At 31.0% G+C, this 18,126-nt stretch overlaps 2 protein-coding genes across 2 annotated transcripts; both read left to right on the top strand.

Annotated features, from left to right (window-relative positions):
* The first annotated feature begins 1,776 nt into the window (after positions 1–1,776).
* On the top strand, positions 1,777–3,550 carry LOC124836263 (phytosulfokine receptor 2). Its single transcript, XM_047311390.2, has one exon. The coding sequence runs from the start codon at positions 2,180–2,182 to the stop codon at positions 3,293–3,295; it is 1,116 nt and encodes a 371-aa protein (XP_047167346.1). The 5' UTR covers positions 1,777–2,179; the 3' UTR covers positions 3,296–3,550.
* Positions 3,551–11,256: 7,706 nt separating this feature from the next.
* LOC148194721 (peroxidase 12-like) lies at positions 11,257–13,311 on the top strand. The gene is made up of 3 exons (XM_088095898.1): positions 11,257–11,538; positions 11,634–11,819; positions 12,594–13,311. The coding sequence occupies exons 1-3, from the start codon at positions 11,284–11,286 to the stop codon at positions 13,212–13,214; spliced, it is 1,062 nt and encodes a 353-aa protein (XP_087952024.1). The 5' UTR covers positions 11,257–11,283; the 3' UTR covers positions 13,215–13,311.
* The last annotated feature ends 4,815 nt before the right edge of the window (positions 13,312–18,126 follow it).

The following is an 18,126-nucleotide window of genomic DNA, read 5'->3' as shown; positions in this document are numbered from 1 at the left end:
AGTGAGGGAAGAAAAATGAAATAATGGTGGTACAAATTGAAATTAACTAAAGCGGAATTATAAATTTTTTGCACTGGAGGAAATAAAAAGCAATCAGAGGTGAAATCAAAGAAATAAAATAAAATAAGAATTATAATTTTAGGGGTATATTCAAAAAAAGTACGATATTTCTTGTGAAGTCTCTGTAACTGGAAAGTAGTCTCAGACATTTTGACCATGTGAAATGAAAGGAGAATGAAGTTATTTCGTCTCCTCATGACTACCCATTGCAACATAAATGTCCTTTTAAGCGGAAGGATGCTATTCTATTTTTTCTCTTTACTGTTGTTTATGTCACTTGTTTTCAGTATGTGCATGACGAACTTCCATGTTAATAAATGATTGGGACGTTGTATATATTAGTGTATTTAAATTAAATTATAGGACTGAATATATTTTTGTATATGAAAATTTGGTGATAAATTATAATTTGTTATACGTTCGAAATTTTAATATATTTTAACTTTTAACTATAAAATAAATTAATACAATTTTTTTAATCAAATCATAATATTTTTTTAGATGTCAAATGAGTAAAAAAAATTAACGTAACAAAATTAAAAATATTTATTTTCAAAATTTAAAATCCAAAACTTATTAAAGTTTATGTTACAATTAAAACAAAATAACAAATTTTGATTTTGAATCAAAATTAAAAATTAAAAATATATTTAATAAGAAATAAAGAAGTCATTGCAATTGACGGAAATACTAGATCCACTAAAGAAACAAAAATGGAAGGAAAGTTTATGGGTACCTCGATTGACTATTTGTACTATATCTATTTTTATTTTTGTCGATTTTTATTCTTATTTTTATTAAAAAAGACAGTATATAATCACTAGAAATCCTATATCTTTATACTTAGTATATAGGAATTCTAGTGATTATAGCTAAGCCGATATATATCATTATATACCCTTTTCTTATTCTTAGTATTTTTTTATTATTCTTTTATTTTATTATTTTGATCCTGTATGTTTTTATTTTTTATTTCAATTCCATAATTTCTTTCATTTTTAGTCAAAGAAAAGAAATTATGGAATTGAAATAACCCGTGTTCGCTTCTGTGGATTTGCAAGGATGGATATGAATGGATTTGCAGGATACCCCTTAATACGGTCACTCGCATATATGCGAAGATTTGCATTGATTCACAATAAAATCTCTATTTTGCCCTTAACAGAGTTATGAAAATACCAGCAGGCATGAACAAGGAAAGGTTGAAGACGATTTAGGGGACTGCATAATCGGTTACAGAAAAATATTTTGGATGGAGTGTAATCGGTTACGGAAACTGCGTAACCGGTTACGCTGGGAAGTTATACGAATTGCCAAAGGTGTAATCGGTTATTCCAGCTTGAGCGTGGTTCAAAGACGGATTGGATGCGTTAATAAATAACATTTTATATTTATTTTATAAAGAGGGGTATTTTGGTAATTTATAATTTTTATCAATTAAATTAATTTTTAAAATCTATCACATCAATCAAATTCTACACTAATTACTTCCAAATTCACTCTCAGCCACCCACAAATCCACTCAAAAAAACAACAAAAAAAATTACCCTCAAATCCATTCAAATCATCACCTCTAAATATTTCCAAAAGAACAAAACCTTGGAGTTTGAATGGTTCCAATCCCAATGCAACAATCCAACCAACCCCGTTGGAATAAACATGTGAAATCACAATTTAGCATGAATACGAAACCAGATTTTCAATCCTCAAGGAAGTAAGTGCAGATAATGGGTGAAGAAGTTCAGTTGACGATTATAGATGAAGAAACATAATTCAAAACTGTGGCATAATAACAGAGTATAGATATTGAAGCTGAAAAGACAGCCATTTGATGTGAGAAACCCTTCTCCTTCCCTCTCTAAGGTCAACAGAGCCACTAATAATGAACCACTGAAGTCAACAAGAGCCAAAATTCACAGCAGAGGAGGAAAAAGTAAAAGAAAAGTGGGGTTAAAATGGAGTTCATGAGTTAAGCAAATCCGTTGACTGGTCTCCCATCAGCATTTCCACGAAATCACTATCACACTTCCTCTCCATTTTCCATTCCCTCTCCCTTAACCATTCATCTCTATCTCTCTCTCTCAAGATCACTCAGTCAATCAATCATTCCACCCCTCCCATGGACCACGCTTTCCAAGCCATCGTCGCTGCCATAGGTAGCTTCTTCGTCGTCACGCTTCTCCTCGCCGGCGTCATCATCCTCTGCCAGCAGTACCGCAACTCCTCCAAAGCCCGCACCCGCGCCATTCAGAGATCAACTCGACCCGCCCCCGCCCGCGATGCCTCTTTTTCTCTAGCCGTTGTCGACGCCAGCTGGTCCTCCGACCCCAACCTCATCAAGATCACGTGGGAAGAGCTCGCCGTCGCCACCGAAAACTTCTCTCCGCACCTCATCGTCGGCGACGGCAGCTTCGGCCTCGTCTACAAGGCCCGCCTCTCCACCAACGCCCTCGTCGCCGTCAAGAAGCTCTCTCCTGACGCCTTCCAGGGTTTCCGCGAGTTCCGGGCGGAGATGGAAACCCTAAGCAAACTTAACCACCCAAACATCGTCAGAATCCTCGGGTACTGGGCCTCCGGCCCGGAACGCTTACTCGTCTATGAATTCATCGAAAAGGGAAACCTCGATCAGTGGCTCCACGAGCCCGATCTCTCCCGCTCCCCCCTGTCCTGGGAAACTCGAGTCAACATCATACGCGGCGTGGCCCATGGGCTTTCCTACCTCCACGGGCTCGAGAAGCCCGTCATTCATCGCGACATAAAGGCCAGCAACATCTTGCTGGACTTCAAGTTTCAGGCCCACATCGCTGATTTTGGGCTTGCCCGCAGGATGGATAAAACGCACTCCCACGTTTCGACGCAGTTCGCCGGCACTATGGGGTACATGCCGCCCGAGTACATTGAAGGGTCGAATGTGGCGAACCCGAAGGTGGATGTGTATAGTTTTGGGATTTTGATGATCGAGACGATGTCAAGTCACCGGCCCAATTTGCCAATGAAATTGGGCCAGAGTGACATTGGGATGGTCCAGTGGGCGAGGACGATGAAGGAGCAAAATGCGGAGATGGAGATGGTTGATGTGAATATTTCAAGAGAAGGGTTGAGTGAGGAAAGTGTGAGGGAGTATGTGCGCATCGCTTGTGAGTGCACCAGTCAATTGCAGAAGGAAAGACCATCAATGCCAGAAGTTGTAGAATGGTTGGATTCCACGCCTCTCAAACTTTTCATCCCACCATAATCATGTAAATACCTACTACTCCTACTACACTCACCCCCATTAAATCTACCTCCACTTGTTTTACTAAAACATTATTTACCTTATAATCATACATCTTCTGTTCAAGCTTCCAGTGTCTTCTTTTCTTTACCATTTTAGAGATTATCATTCCCTTTTTTTGTGTGATTATTTTATTTATTATATTGATTTCATTGTGTTTGTAGATTTCACCTCAACCAAAATTTGAATAATATTGAAGATTTTCGATTCCTCTCATGCCTGGTTGTATAACTAGTACACCAATATATTAAGTTCAAAACCAGTTCAACGAAAAAGTTCAAATTTATTTCTACCATTCAAAGTTATTACATGATTTTATTTAGCTTAGATTTAGAACATGGTTTCCAACTTGGATCTATACCAAAAATAAAAAAGATGAGTGATCAACTCACCTTAACACTAGGAACAAAGTTAACCCAATAACATTGAATAAATAAGTTCATTACATTTAATCTCAATAAAATAAATAAATAAATAAATAAATTAGTCACGAGTGTCATATAAAGTATAATATGCAAGTGAGGATAAATTGAATTTGAACCCCTCCATTTCTAGTTGATTTATCGCTCCCTTCCCTCTCTTTTTCTCTTCAACTCTTTAAAAGATTTCTAATAAGACACTCTCATTTAAGTGAAAAATTTCAAAAGTGTTGCAGTAAGGTGATTTTCGCTTTAAGAGGCTACATTTTTGTTTGAGCGAAAAGGATGGAGAGTTAGCTAATGTTTTTAATCAAGTGAAACAATGGACTTAACTTCCTTTTTTATCATCAAGATTTCCTTTTGAAATGATTTTTCATTCATGTATTCAATACTACATGAACATTATACAAAAAATGATTCTAAATTAAGATAAATTTTAACTAAAGTGTAGAACAATTAGTTTTTGTTGAGTGTCATCTAAAAATCTTATTTCTATTGGATATTGATATTTATCATCGGTTGAATGTTTAAGCCCTTTATATTTCATGACCTAAAACAAACATAATTGTGTGAAGTATGAATCCGTCCTACAAAACTTAGACGATTTATATCATAACATGAGATGACTTGAAGAAAAGTACATGACACCCTTAGATACCAAGCAATAAAAAATGTGTTTCCCGTTTAACTAGACTAAGATCTCCACATATATCCTCATATTGAGGACTACTCATGAATGCTTCAATTTAGAGTTTTGAAAAACTTTGGATTGGAATAATAACAATTCAAATATTGATGGTATATGTTATAAAAGTTTTAACACAAAGTCTCCAAAATATATATATATATATATATATATATATATATATATATATATATATATATATATATATATATATATATACCAACTTTGAAATATAGAAAAAAATTGTGGTGAAATGTAAAAAAAAAAATTTATTTTTACATGACCAGTCATACACTTTCAACTCTTAGATGACTTGGTCTTCTAGTTACTCCTGTCTCCAATTTGTTTGTTATCGAATGTGTTAAATTTGTATTAAAGTGCTCAAGTAGTACTTTACTTGGACCTCTTATTTATATTATTTGTATTTTTGTATAATCGTTTAAGTACTTTGAACTACTTGATGGTTTGGTCTTCTTGTCACTCTTATCTTCAATTTGTTTATTATTAAGTGTGTTTCGTTCATCCTGAATGACTCGAGTAGTACTTGTGTAACGTGCTTCAATACTAAGTAGGTGTTTGAACGTAAGAATATATTAAATACAATAATTAATGTAAAAAACTATCTTATTTGGACCTCCAATTTATACAGTTTGTAATGAACTTTTACTTACTATCGACTTCGTTACGGTCCAATCATGTCATAATACAAATTAATTAATTGATTTGTATTATGTTTCTTTTAGACTAGTTAATTGCGTTAGTCCTCAAGTGTTTGAGATTGACAATCAAGTAGATTGATCAATCTACATATTGGTATGTTAGTTTTGATTACTTGACCTGTCAATATATACTATATGTCACTTATTTTTATAAAATTAAAGATTAATAAAAATAATTATTGTTTGCACATTCAGAAATATATTTATTTACAATAAAATAAGTTATAGAAATATATACATTTTTTTTTAATTTTAAAAAATTCTTGTTCTTCCACTTTTCTTAATTTTTTATTTCATCACACTAAGGGTGTGATCACTTTAGATGATTGATTTGAGGAGAATGAGTAGATGAATTTAAGGAGAATTGAGAGTGAATTGATTGTTGTTTGTTTGAAGGGATTTGGAGGTGAGCAAGAGTGAATTTGGAAGTAAAGTGTGTGAAGATGAGTATAGAATTTGACCGATATGACAAATAAAAAAAATAATTGATAAATATTGAAGATTACCAAAATACCCTTAATAGTATAAAAGTAATATAAAATTGTAAATTTTAATATTATGTATAATTGTAAAAATTATTATAAGAAAAAAATATTAAAATTAATTTTTAACATAAAAACAATTATATTATTATTATAATAATAATAATTATTATTATTATTAAGGGTTATTTTTGAAATTTTATTTCTCATCCCTCGAATCCTCTCCACTAAGGAGGAATTGGTTTTAACCCTCATCTCTCAAATTCTCACTCACAAATCCACACAAATCACGAACATTCTCAACTCTCTTTTTCTTTATCACAAATAGTAAATCTCTCCAAGCTATACCATGTTCATATTGATGGGTGTATTATATAGGATGGAGAGTTTAACTATTTTCTTTTAAAATTTTGTAATATGGTTCAATCTTTCATTTTTTTCAGTGACATAATGAAAGTAATTAGTTTTAGCTACATCATATAATAACTAATTTAAATATTTTTAAAATTTGTCTTTATCCAAATTTTAATACATTTTAATTTTCAAATTTAAAAAATAGTAAATATAACAATTTTTAACCCAACAATATCAATTTTTTTATATATTAATCTGTTACTGAAAAGTAAAATGTATTAACGGGTATAAGTAATTCAAATATCAACTTAAAAATAATTTAAAACATTAAAATTATTTCACATAAATAAATAAAAATATTATATTTATTTATTTTTAAAGTTTTTAAGACTAAATTTGTTAAAACTCAAAACCTATTTAATTATTATGATTATTATTACTCAAAACCTATTTAATTATTATGATTATTATTACTTATCCAATTCTTTTTATCTATTTCTTCCGTATGTAATACACACAACACAAATTTCAAAGTAAACAAAACATTATTTATTATAAAGTTTGGTTGGCCCAAATATGTTAAATTTAATATTATTTTGTATCGGTAGCAGTTGTAAGTCATAATGACAAAGACAGGAACATAATATTTAAAATCACAAATCATTATAATGGTATGTTATTTTTTATAATTTGATTTTGATATTTAGGCGACTTATACGAATACATGAGACCGTGTCATTCGCGCCTACTGTTTTTATATAGTTCGTCACCATATTCTACATGTGTTTATTATAAAACGATGGAAACAGTTGAAATGTTGATCAGAGTTTTCGTTTCTATTTGAGATTGTTCTCTCCCTCTCACAGTAAATGGTCAATTCAAGTATTCCAAAAAACTGTTCTCCCACTTTATTCATTCCCTACTTATTTATCTACTCAAAACTCTACCATTCAACTCTTCTTTTCTTTATACTCATCACTTCTCAGAGAAAATAACAAAATAATATATAAGAAATTATATATTATTATGTTAATAATTTATTTAAAAATGAAATTATGATAAACTATTAACTATATATAATGGAGTATGATTTTACCCATCTATTATATATCTACTTTTTCTAAATCTCTCCAACATCCCATAGAAATTAAAAAAAAAAAACTTTTTAAATTGTGTATTTACTCTATTTATATTTTTTGTACTTTCTGTATCAACAGTAAAAAATGTTAATTCCGTCAACAGAAACAAATGCATCAAGGCTCGAGTCCAATACACCAAAAAGCTTATATTTAAAAGAAATTAAAAGAAAAACACTTTCACATTATATAGTTTGAAAATCAAAATAAAATTTTCAAATGTATATTTTTTAACCATTTTTTATTTTAAAAGTATGTAATTCAAAAATTATTTTTTACTTTCATATTTCATAATTAAAAAATTAAAATGAAAATTTTCTTTTATTTACACTGCCTATAATATATATATTTAGAGTACACAACCTCCAAGTCGAAGAAAAAAAAAAGAAAAACTTATTCTGTGATAAGTTAAAGTCCTTTAAGAATACACAATCCGAATATCTAGGGTAGATGAAAAAACTTAATTTATGGATCAAAGTTTCTAAGGTATAAATATATACTTTGTAAAAATTATAAATTGTAACCATTATTTTATTATTTATTTCTACATTTTCCTTTTCCTTTTTATCTTTTTTTTTTTTTAAATCCAATTATGTTTTTAAAGACTATGAAAATGATTGTCTCACCATGTTGTCACAGAAAGTGTATAGCAGATAGTATTTTTTGTCCAGTTTGTTTGTTTTTTTTGTACTAAAAGGATAGATAAATTTGAGAGGTGGACTGGGTTGGGCCGTGCAAAAGGGCAATTTGGAGGCTTTTTCTGCACCCCATCAAATTTCTTTCTTCACCGATCACTGAATATTATAAATATTCATAAAGGAAAAATACAAGTAAACATTAATATGATTTTAATATTGATTTTTTAAAACATAATTGATGGTTGAATGTAAGGATAGAAAAAAATCCGCACCTGCGGATATTCGTGGATAAAATTCACGACGGATAGTTGGTATCCACGAATATTTACTATCTAGGATTATAGGTAATGAATATTTTAATATCCGCTTATAAATGGATCGGATATAGGTATTGTACTATTTGATCTGTGGTGCCAGTTACCTGCAAAAAAATAAAAGTAATAATTTAATTTATATTTTATTTAATTCAATTAATTTAAAATAAAATTAACTTATATTTTATTGAATTAAATATAATTCAAATTTAATTTTAATTTATATTTTATTTTATTTAGGTTTAAACTCTCGGATGGTCCTCGTATTTATATGAAAATCTCAAATGGGTCGTCGTTTTTTTTCGGTCTCAATTGGGTCATATTTTTTGTAAAAATGAGCCAATTTTGCCCTAACCGTTAAGTGCTCTCAAACGACGTTAAGTTTAGCTGAGCTGTATTTTATATTTTGATGGCGTGGCATTGTTGATTAAAACTGAATGGCTGATGTGTTTTAAATCACCTTCCACGATCATGGTGAGAACAAGGGTTGAGCAGTCCCTGCAGAGTTCAACGAGGTGCTTCCCGGTGGCAACGCCGAGGTAGGCAGAGAGGAGCTGGATCAAGAGGCCCATGGCCGTTGCCCACATCAAAAGCCACAGGCCCATGGTCGTTGCATACTTTTGATCTGTTATTGAATATTGATACATTTATACTACTGGTTGGATTCAGTTCTTTAATACTCAAAGTATTTTGTCTTTATCTTTTTTTAGTGTCTTTTTCTGCGGACTGCTTCCAGAATTTTTGTTTAATAATGTTACCCATCTTTTTACTTGTACTTTGAACATGCAGCATCATATCAAAATCCTCAAGGGGTACAGAACGAGCATGATCCAAATAATACAACTGTGCGTACTTCTTTGCAATATAGAAATTGCTCTTCTTTGTTCTTGTTCATGACCCTAGTTTAATTGCAGATTTTTGTCGGCAATTTGGATCCTAATGTTACCGATGACCATTTGAGGGTTTATGCACCAGGAGCTGTGCAGAAGAAGCTTTGCGGGTTTCAAACGGCACACTTTTGGGTGGACAAAATGTTCGGCTTTCATGAGATATATCTTTGTGTCCGTACCACCATCCTCTATAAATTGCAGTTATGCAGAATTTTTTTAAAGCTAAACAGGGGCAGTTTTGAAAGCACTGATTTTTATGACCTTGTTGACATTCAAAGGAGAGAATGGAAGATGAGGTGCTTCGTCGGCAGAGGAGAAGAGGAGTTCGACAAACGTGTTCCCAATGACGATTTTTTTTAGTTTGAGAGGGAGAAAGGGCGTGTGTCTGGGGAGCGAGGGTTTGAGGATGGGAGTGGGAAGAAAGCAACTTCGACGGAGGAGGAGCGGAAGAGGTGAAAGGTGATCAATGGTTGGAGGAAAGAAGAAGCGGTGCCACGTGGATTTGATTTTAAAACACATCGGCCATTAATTTTAATCAACAATGCCACGCCATCAAAATATAAAATACAGCTCAGCTAAACTTAACGCCGTCTGACAGCACTTAACGGTTAGGGTAAAATTTGCTCATTTTTACAAAAAATATGACCCAATTGAGACCGAAAAAAAAACGATGACCCATTTGAGATTCTCATATAAATACGAGGACCATCCGAGGGTTTAAACCTTTTATTTATATTAAATTTTATATATTTTTTGTAATTTTATTTAAATTTATTTTAAAAATGTATAAAATATTTTTTTTAATATATGTGGGTATCCGTAGATACCCATAGTTTAAAAAATCTGTGAATTTTTTCAAACGAATATCAGTGCGGATGATGAATGAGTTACATGTAAAATTTTTATTTTGCAGTCAGATATGGGTAATTGGGTTGTAGATAAACACTATCTATACTTAACTCAACCCATATCATCCCTATAGTTGTGGTATTTGACTTAATATTCTTAAAATTGGTTGGAAATAAATGTTATAGAAATAGTTTGAAATGAAGTGATTTAAATTTAAAATGCAATTTTATATTATTTTTTAATCTAATTTATAAAGTAGGCGTAATCCACCTTTATACAATATTATAATCATGCCACTGTACGATTTTATATTAATATATATTGTTAAATTGTTGACAACAAAAGAATAATATATCTCATAATAACTTTTATTTAACATTTATATTATCATATATGAATAGGTGAGTAACTACAGCAATTTTTTCACAAAACATATATATTATATCTCTAAATAGCAGATGATGATGGTTTAGTTTCGAAACATTAAACGACTAAATATGTAATTAAATGTATATATAAAATAAAATCACATATTCACGTAACTATAAAGATAAAATGAATTTGATCCCAATAATTATTATTTTTCTTTCTAACCAAATATACTTTTAAGAACAAACATCAGTTATACAAACAAAACTAAACATATTTTTCATAAAAAAAACTACATTTTTAGCTTTTAAAATAGACCTATAAATTCTAAATTAAATTAAGAACCAACTTAATCCTAAATTAATAAAAAAAATTATATTTTAAAAGTCGTTTCTTAAAAAAAGAAGAAGAAAACTTACCACCACTCGAATCATACTCTTAAATATCAGTTCTATTTACCAAAACGGCGGGTGCGTATGTTTTAATGTTTTATTTTAGTAACTATATTTATTTTTTTGTGTACTGAAATTTAAGATCTAAATCCCCAGTGACCATTAATTTGAACTAATTCAAGGTCTTATTTCGTAATTCACTTTTTAAGTAGTTTTTTCAGAGACTAAATTTATCGTTTACTGAATGTAATTTTATAGAAGAATTTTAAAATAAATTATTAAGCAAATGAATTGGCTTATAAAGTAAATTAATAATATAAAAAAAACATCTTTAAAAAGTTGTTGTTTATATTTTTATACAAAGCTAATGTTTTTTAATTAAAAAGTTTATTGTGTATTCTGAAAATACAAATCATCGAAACCTATATAGAGAGTAAAAAGCTGCATATATTTTTTAAGAATCTATTCACTATTAATAGATATTTTCTACCGGTCATCTCTATTATTTGTTCCGTACGTGTGTATTTATATTTTATATCAGGTTTTGATTTAGTATTTCTGAAAAAATGATGACAATTCACATGTGATGAAACAAAGTGGGAGGCATGAACGTGCCAGTCTCTGATTGAGTGGGAAGAAGGCTCCCAGTCCTATAAATAAGTGGATAGATGTTATAATTTGAAGTATGATTTAACCAAAAGAATGATGGCTAGTGTTAGTGGCATTGCTACCAACACGTCCTTCTGCATTTTGTTATTGCTTTCTTCCTTACTTTTTGCTTCCTCTGAAGCACTTGAAAGGCCTCCAATTGTGAAAGGACTATCATGGAACTACTATTTCAAGAACTGTCCCAGGCTTGAGAGGATAGTCGGAAGCCATCTCCAGAAGGTCTTCAAACAAGACAATGGTCAAGCACCTGCCTTACTCAGGATCTTCTTCCATGACTGCTTTGTTCAGGTATTTAATATATATGTATTAGCATGGATGATATTTAATATTACATGCATGGATGCTTTTTTACATATTTTGAAATTTTGATGATGTTGGTGAAGGGCTGTGATGGGTCGATATTGTTGGATGGAAGTCCTAATGAAAAGGATCAACCGGCAAACATAGGGATAAGGCCAGAGGCGTTGCAGACTATTGAAGACCTTCGATCTCTTGTTCACAAACAGTGTGGAAGAGTTGTCTCTTGCGCTGACCTCGTTGTTCTAGCAGCACGTGATGCTGTTTCTCTGGTAAATTTATTAATTCATTTCATGCATCTTCTAATATATCTTTTTATCTCTAAACTAAAATCATCAAAAAACTTATGTATATCCAAATATTAGTACAAGTTTACGTTAGATAAAAACGAAAAAATAAAGTAATATAAAGAAAAAAAATTCATTGACTCGTTATCTTAAAGAGTGGTGTCAATTTTTGTTAAACATCTTCCTTAATAAAATCAACAAAAACTTCCTAATATCCTTCAAAACACACAAAGAAAATACAAGTATAGAAACTGGAATTAAAGAAAGAAAATTTCAGAGTTACTTTTAAAGAAATTTTTAATTTTAAAAAACTCTAAAGAATTTAGAATTAATTTACTCCTAAACTAATTTTGATTTATTTTTATAAATATTAGTACAGAAACTTGTACAAAGATGTATTTTTTCTCCCATTTAAAAATATTCCACAAAAGTTAAATGAAAGAAATTGTGTAAAATAATTTCTTCTCTTGACCAAGTCATCCTGTAAGTGATCATCATCATAGCACTATGACCTAAAAAGAAGGGGTGTAATTATTCTCTACTAGAATGACTACGACAATACTTCTCTTTTTCATTGGTCGGTACAATGAACCACACCACTTTAATAAAAAAATATTAATTCTTTTAATCATTACTCTCTATATTATTAAGAATATTAACTATTTAATGAAATAATCAATGAGTGTTGCTTATATGTATAAGAATGATTAGCATTCTCTTGATGATTTTTTTCTTTTTTTCTTTTCACTTTGGTTTTAGTCTGGAGGTCCAAAATTTGCAGTGCCACTGGGAAGAAAGGACGGTCTAACCTTCAGCATAAACGGCACAAGAAACCTTCCAGGGCCGTCGTCCAGAACCGGCAAGCTCCTCGAAACGTTCGCCGCCAGAAATTTCAGCGCCACCGACGTGGTGGCGCTCTCCGGCGCGCACACATTCGGGCGGGCCCACTGCTCCACATTCTTCAGTCGAATCAACCAGACGGAGACACCAATCGACCCGTCCTTGGCGAAGAACCTGAGCAATACGTGTCCGAGCGCGCAGTCTCCGAACACGGCGGTGCTGGACGTGCGAACCCCTAACGTTTTCGACAACAAATACTACGTGAACCTGGCGAACAGGCAGGGCCTGTTCACCTCGGACCAGGACCTGTTTAGCGACTCGAGGACAAAAGGGATTGTGAACTCCTTTGCTTCCAATGAGAAAGTGTTTTTCAATAGCTTTGCCGATGCGGTGGTGAAGTTGAGCCAGTTGGATGTGTTGACGGGGAATCAAGGACAGGTTCGCGCCAAGTGCTCCGTTGCCAACAAGAGGAAGGAGGGTTTGGTGGTAACCTCCGTGGTGGAAGAAGCTGTGGATTTACGCGGTCACATGTCACATTAAGGAATGTTTGTTTCTTAATTTAATAAATTAATGACCGTTTCTGCAATGTGTAATCCTTACTTTCTTTCAATCTTCACTTCCTCACCTTTTCTTATCATTTCGTATTCTGATTACCAGTTTTAAACCCTTTATACTCTCATCCCTTCAAAAATCACACTTTTCTTAATATAAAACCAACCCATTCAACCTCAAAATGAAAAATAAAATTTAAAAGTCTTATTTTGCCACGTTGGATTTAATAAGGTGAAAAGGAGAAAAAAATAAACAATAAAAAATAATATCAATTAAATGAAATGTCTTAAATTTTTGTTTTCTGATGAATATATCCTCGGCGGCGTTAGTTTATAAAATATTATTATTATTATAATAAATGGAAATAGAAAGATGATATAGGCAATAAAATTTTAATAATTTAGTTTTTACAACATACGGTACATTTTTCCTGTGTTTTTGAAATCTTCAACCATTACAAGAACATGACATCCTCTTAGTCATGGATTGAGAGCTGACCATCCAATGAAAAAATATTGACCAGTAGTATAAAAGTTAAGCTCAGCAATAACAATTATTAATATATAATTAATGAAAATAATAATTATTTAATTGACAACTAATATGAATAATATCATTTATTGATAATAAATGCATCAAACTTAATATAATATCTATAAATATATGTTTAAAAGGACTGTGGGTGATTACAAATCTTTATTAGAAGATTATTAAGCAAAATCACTTATTGGGAGTGTTTTTGACATGTACTCTCTCACATGAAAGAGAGAGACAAACAACACATCTTTGATAAAAGAAGACTATCATTATGCAAAATCACTTACTCAAAGTGTTTTTTACATGCACTCTCTCTCACATGGAAGAGAGAGACGAACAACGCATCTTTGATAAAGATAAAAGAGGACTATCATGAAGTCTATCTCATCTTCAAGACAGCTTGGAGTATTTTGAGTAAGGGACCTCGATACCTTACCCGAAACACATAAATTTTCGCTTATTTTCTTGTTTAGTTATTTGTTTTAGAATTTTGTTCTTGTTTTCGGTATATTTGAACATGTCTTATTGAATATTTCAACAGAAAACGTGAAAGAAGGAAATTAAAATAAATATTTCTAGTTCTTTTCATTTTTAATTGTTAAGATGTTTTTTTTATAATATTTTTAGAACTTAATAACATTTAGACGAGAGTTATTATTTTGAATAATAGGTTTTAAAAAATAGAAGAGAATCGGTAAATAATTTTTTTTTCTTTTTCACAATTTTGAATAAACAATGTAAAATTGAAAAGATCACTCTAGTTTCCATATAAACAAAAAAAATAAATGTTTATTTGTGTTAACACTCGTTTGGATAATTAGTAAAATATTAAGTAAAAATAAGATTTAAGAAAAATTAAAATACTAAAATAAATTAAATTATAAAGAAATACATAACATGTCAAATAGTTAGACTTGATGTTTGCTTAGAAGAAATAATGTGTTTTCATTTGTAAGTCTAGACTAATAGAAAGTTAATTTTCTTTATGTCAATGAATGCAATATAGGATTGGAATTTTTTTCCCTCTTTCCATAGGTATATGGAACATTCAAACTGGATACATGAAACATTTTAAAATCATATTTCTATAACTATATTTATTATTTACAAATAGGCAAATACTTTTAAAGTAAATAAACATCCTAAAACTAACGGAAGCCAAATGTTTATAGTTGAGCTAACTATGTAAATAATAAAATTTAATATAGTCTTACGATATTTCAATAGACACATAGAGAGTTTAAAATTTAATGTTTACAATATGACTTACACAAAACAAGATAGATGTTACCAATAAGGACCATTGATATCTTGAAGCTAGTGTGAAGTTTTAATGATGATAAAAGCTGAAGAATTGAAGACTCTAAATGCATCTTTGTTAAATGCATTTTGTAGAAACAAATATATAGGATAAATTGTAATGATGTAAAAACTGTTAAGAAGTTTTCGTGAGTCATTGCGCAAATAATCGATTATCATGAGCCAATTTAGAAGAGAGTTGCTCGTGCAAATAATCGATTATTGTACAGAATAATCGATTATCATTGTTTCATTTAATATTGTCAAAGTCTTTGAAATAATCGATTATTGCTCAGCATAATCGATTATCACATTTTGAAAACCCCATAACAGACACAAATAATCGATTATCACTAGTGGCACTTGGGAGATGTTTTTTCAGTTTTTAACCCTGCACGAAACTAGGCTTATAAATAGAGGTCTTCACAGATCTTAGAAAGAACTTTTCAATTGAGAGTATTAGAGCTTTGTGCCTAAGGGAAACTCTTTGTGAGTGAAAATGATCTATGTCATTTTGAGAATACAGTTTGTCTGAGGAAGTTCTCAAAGTGATAGAGTGCTCTTGCCTGGTCTTGTGAATAAGAGAAGCTCGCGCTTTGTGTATCAAAGGTCGGAGCAGTTCTCTTCAAGTTGACAGAGCTGTTGCTTCCGGTTCGTGCGTCGAAGGAAGCTCTTCCGGTTCGTTTGTTTGTCGAAGGAAGTTACTTGTTGCACTCTTCTGGTTCGTTTGTCGAAGGAAGGTGTTTTCTATTCTTTGCTCATTTCATTATCTTGTAATATGTACAACTATATTTTTAGTGAAAAAGGTTAATCACTATAGTGATTAACGAGTGAACGTAGAATCTTTTTATTCGAACCAGGATAAAAATTCAGTGTGTCAATTTTTCTATTCCCTACACTCTTTATTGTTTTATGCACTTCAACTGTTTGATAAATTTTCTCTAAGAAAATTGATTTTTTAAAACGGACACTTGATTTGTGACCGTAACATGCTTTTCGAATATCTTATTCCACTGTGCGACTCTATATCGGTGCTAATTGTTCCGACAATAGAGAGTGAATAAAAATCTGAAAAAATGTCTTTTTACTAATTTAATCATATGATAAATTATTTGATTAGTTTTTTTCGTCTATATTTTTACACCAGATTACTTACAATTTAAAGGGAATAAAAATTAAGTTTCTAGATATTCAATGAAGTCTCTTAAGATTTAAAATTATTTTTATTTATATAAGTCATGGTTTGAGTTTCTCATCTAATTATTTTTAACACACTTTTACTTTAATCTTGGCTTTATTCTTGTGTTGAATGTATGAGTTTATCTTTTTTATGATAACAAAAAGTAATAAAGTTATTAATTTAATTATAAAATTAAATTTAAATAATTTTATAATTTTATTATTGGTAATTTTATTATTTTAGATAATTATTTTATTGTAAATATTTATTTTAGTTAAAAAAGGTTAAATTTTAGAAAAAAGGGTAAAATAATTATTTTAATTTAAAAAAAAAAATGTATACGCCAAAAGCGAAAATCCTCTTATACAATAATATAGATAATTTTAATATTTATATTAATTTTAAAATTATCAATATTGATTATTATATTAAATCTCAAATTATAATTTCCATTTATATAATATTTTCATGCATTGACATATAATGTCTGTTAACTTTATTTAAAATTCAGTGACCCAAACTTCTATCCAATGATCTCAATCATGCCCTCAAGTCCAACAACATTTACTTTTGTTATATGACTTTCTATCAAGTAAATGTAACAAACTTTCATGTCCCCAGTCTAGTGTAATTAATTTTAATCAATTAAAGATAATGTCATACGCTTTTTCTTTTTTACCGTGTAAAACTTATATGATCACTGTAATAAAAGTTTACCTTTTTTAAAATGAAAATTGAAGGAAAATTATGTGATTAAGTAATTAAGATTAATCATTTTTCACCAGTGCAGAAAAACTCTTTAACATCAACTTTTAGACGTTTGACCATCAAATATCTAATGTAAAAAATGATCGGTAACATTGTTGTAATTAAAATCACCATTTAGATGTTGGTTGGGGGTTTCTTGATGTCTAAAAAATAAGATACGTCGGCCCCTACAATTGGACGCCAAAAATAGACGTTAATATTTTAATTGGCTTTATACGTCCAAGTTCAGGATATCCGACGTCTAAGACCTATTTAAACTTCGGGGCCCACCATTGGACGCCAATGAGGTAGTCAGAATTCCAAAAGTTATCATTTAGACGTTCGATCTCGCCACACCGACATTTAAAGTCTTATTTAGACGTCAGCCCCTCCTAACCCCGGATGCCAAATGTGTCCACTAAAATTATATTTTAAGCCCTTTAGATGTCGGCTAGGAGGAGGTCCGACTTCTAAAGTCATTTAGACGTGCTAGGAGGGGGTCCGACTTCTAAAATGTCTGCTATTACCAAAACCGAGAACACGAGACAACAGTTACTACGCACACTTAGTGTTCATCATCTTCCTCACGTTTTCTCTCCATGTCCAAAGCTTTTGAGGTTCATTTTCTCTATTTTGCATCGTTTAAAATTAGTTTTACTCCGATTACATTACTCTTTGATGAATTATCTTCCATTTGAACTGATTATAATGCGTTTTCGTTGCGTTTTGGTGCAGTTTTGCGCGTGTCCTTGGCCGACGATTTTGAGCGTTTTTGGCCGGTGATTCTTGCGGTTTTGAACGATGCACTCCTCCATTTCCCTCCAATGTGTTTTTGAACGGTGCACATGAAAATGTCTAATGGATTACAGAAACCAAGATTCGTCGAGGAGATTAAAAGTCAGCCGTCCCACAATCCGACGTCTATATAGACGTCTGACCTATACTATCTGACGTCTCCCAACAAAACATCAATGTGAGATCAAATATTAAAAACTCTAAATAATAGACATTAAAAGCCTTCTTCACTGGTGTTTAAAAAGTTGTTACTGTGATATTTTATTAAAGGAATATTAAAACAAGAATGAAAATTATAACAAAACACCTAAACTATAATAAAAATAATGACTTAAATATTGT

The sequence above is a fragment of the Vigna umbellata genome, chromosome 8, assembly GCF_029865625.1.
Source record: "Vigna umbellata cultivar VRB3 chromosome 8, Vumbellata_1.0, whole genome shotgun sequence".
Classification (NCBI taxonomy): domain Eukaryota; kingdom Viridiplantae; phylum Streptophyta; class Magnoliopsida; order Fabales; family Fabaceae; genus Vigna; species Vigna umbellata.
Note: the sequence above shows the minus strand (reverse complement) of the source record. Positions and strands in the feature narration are given on the sequence as shown.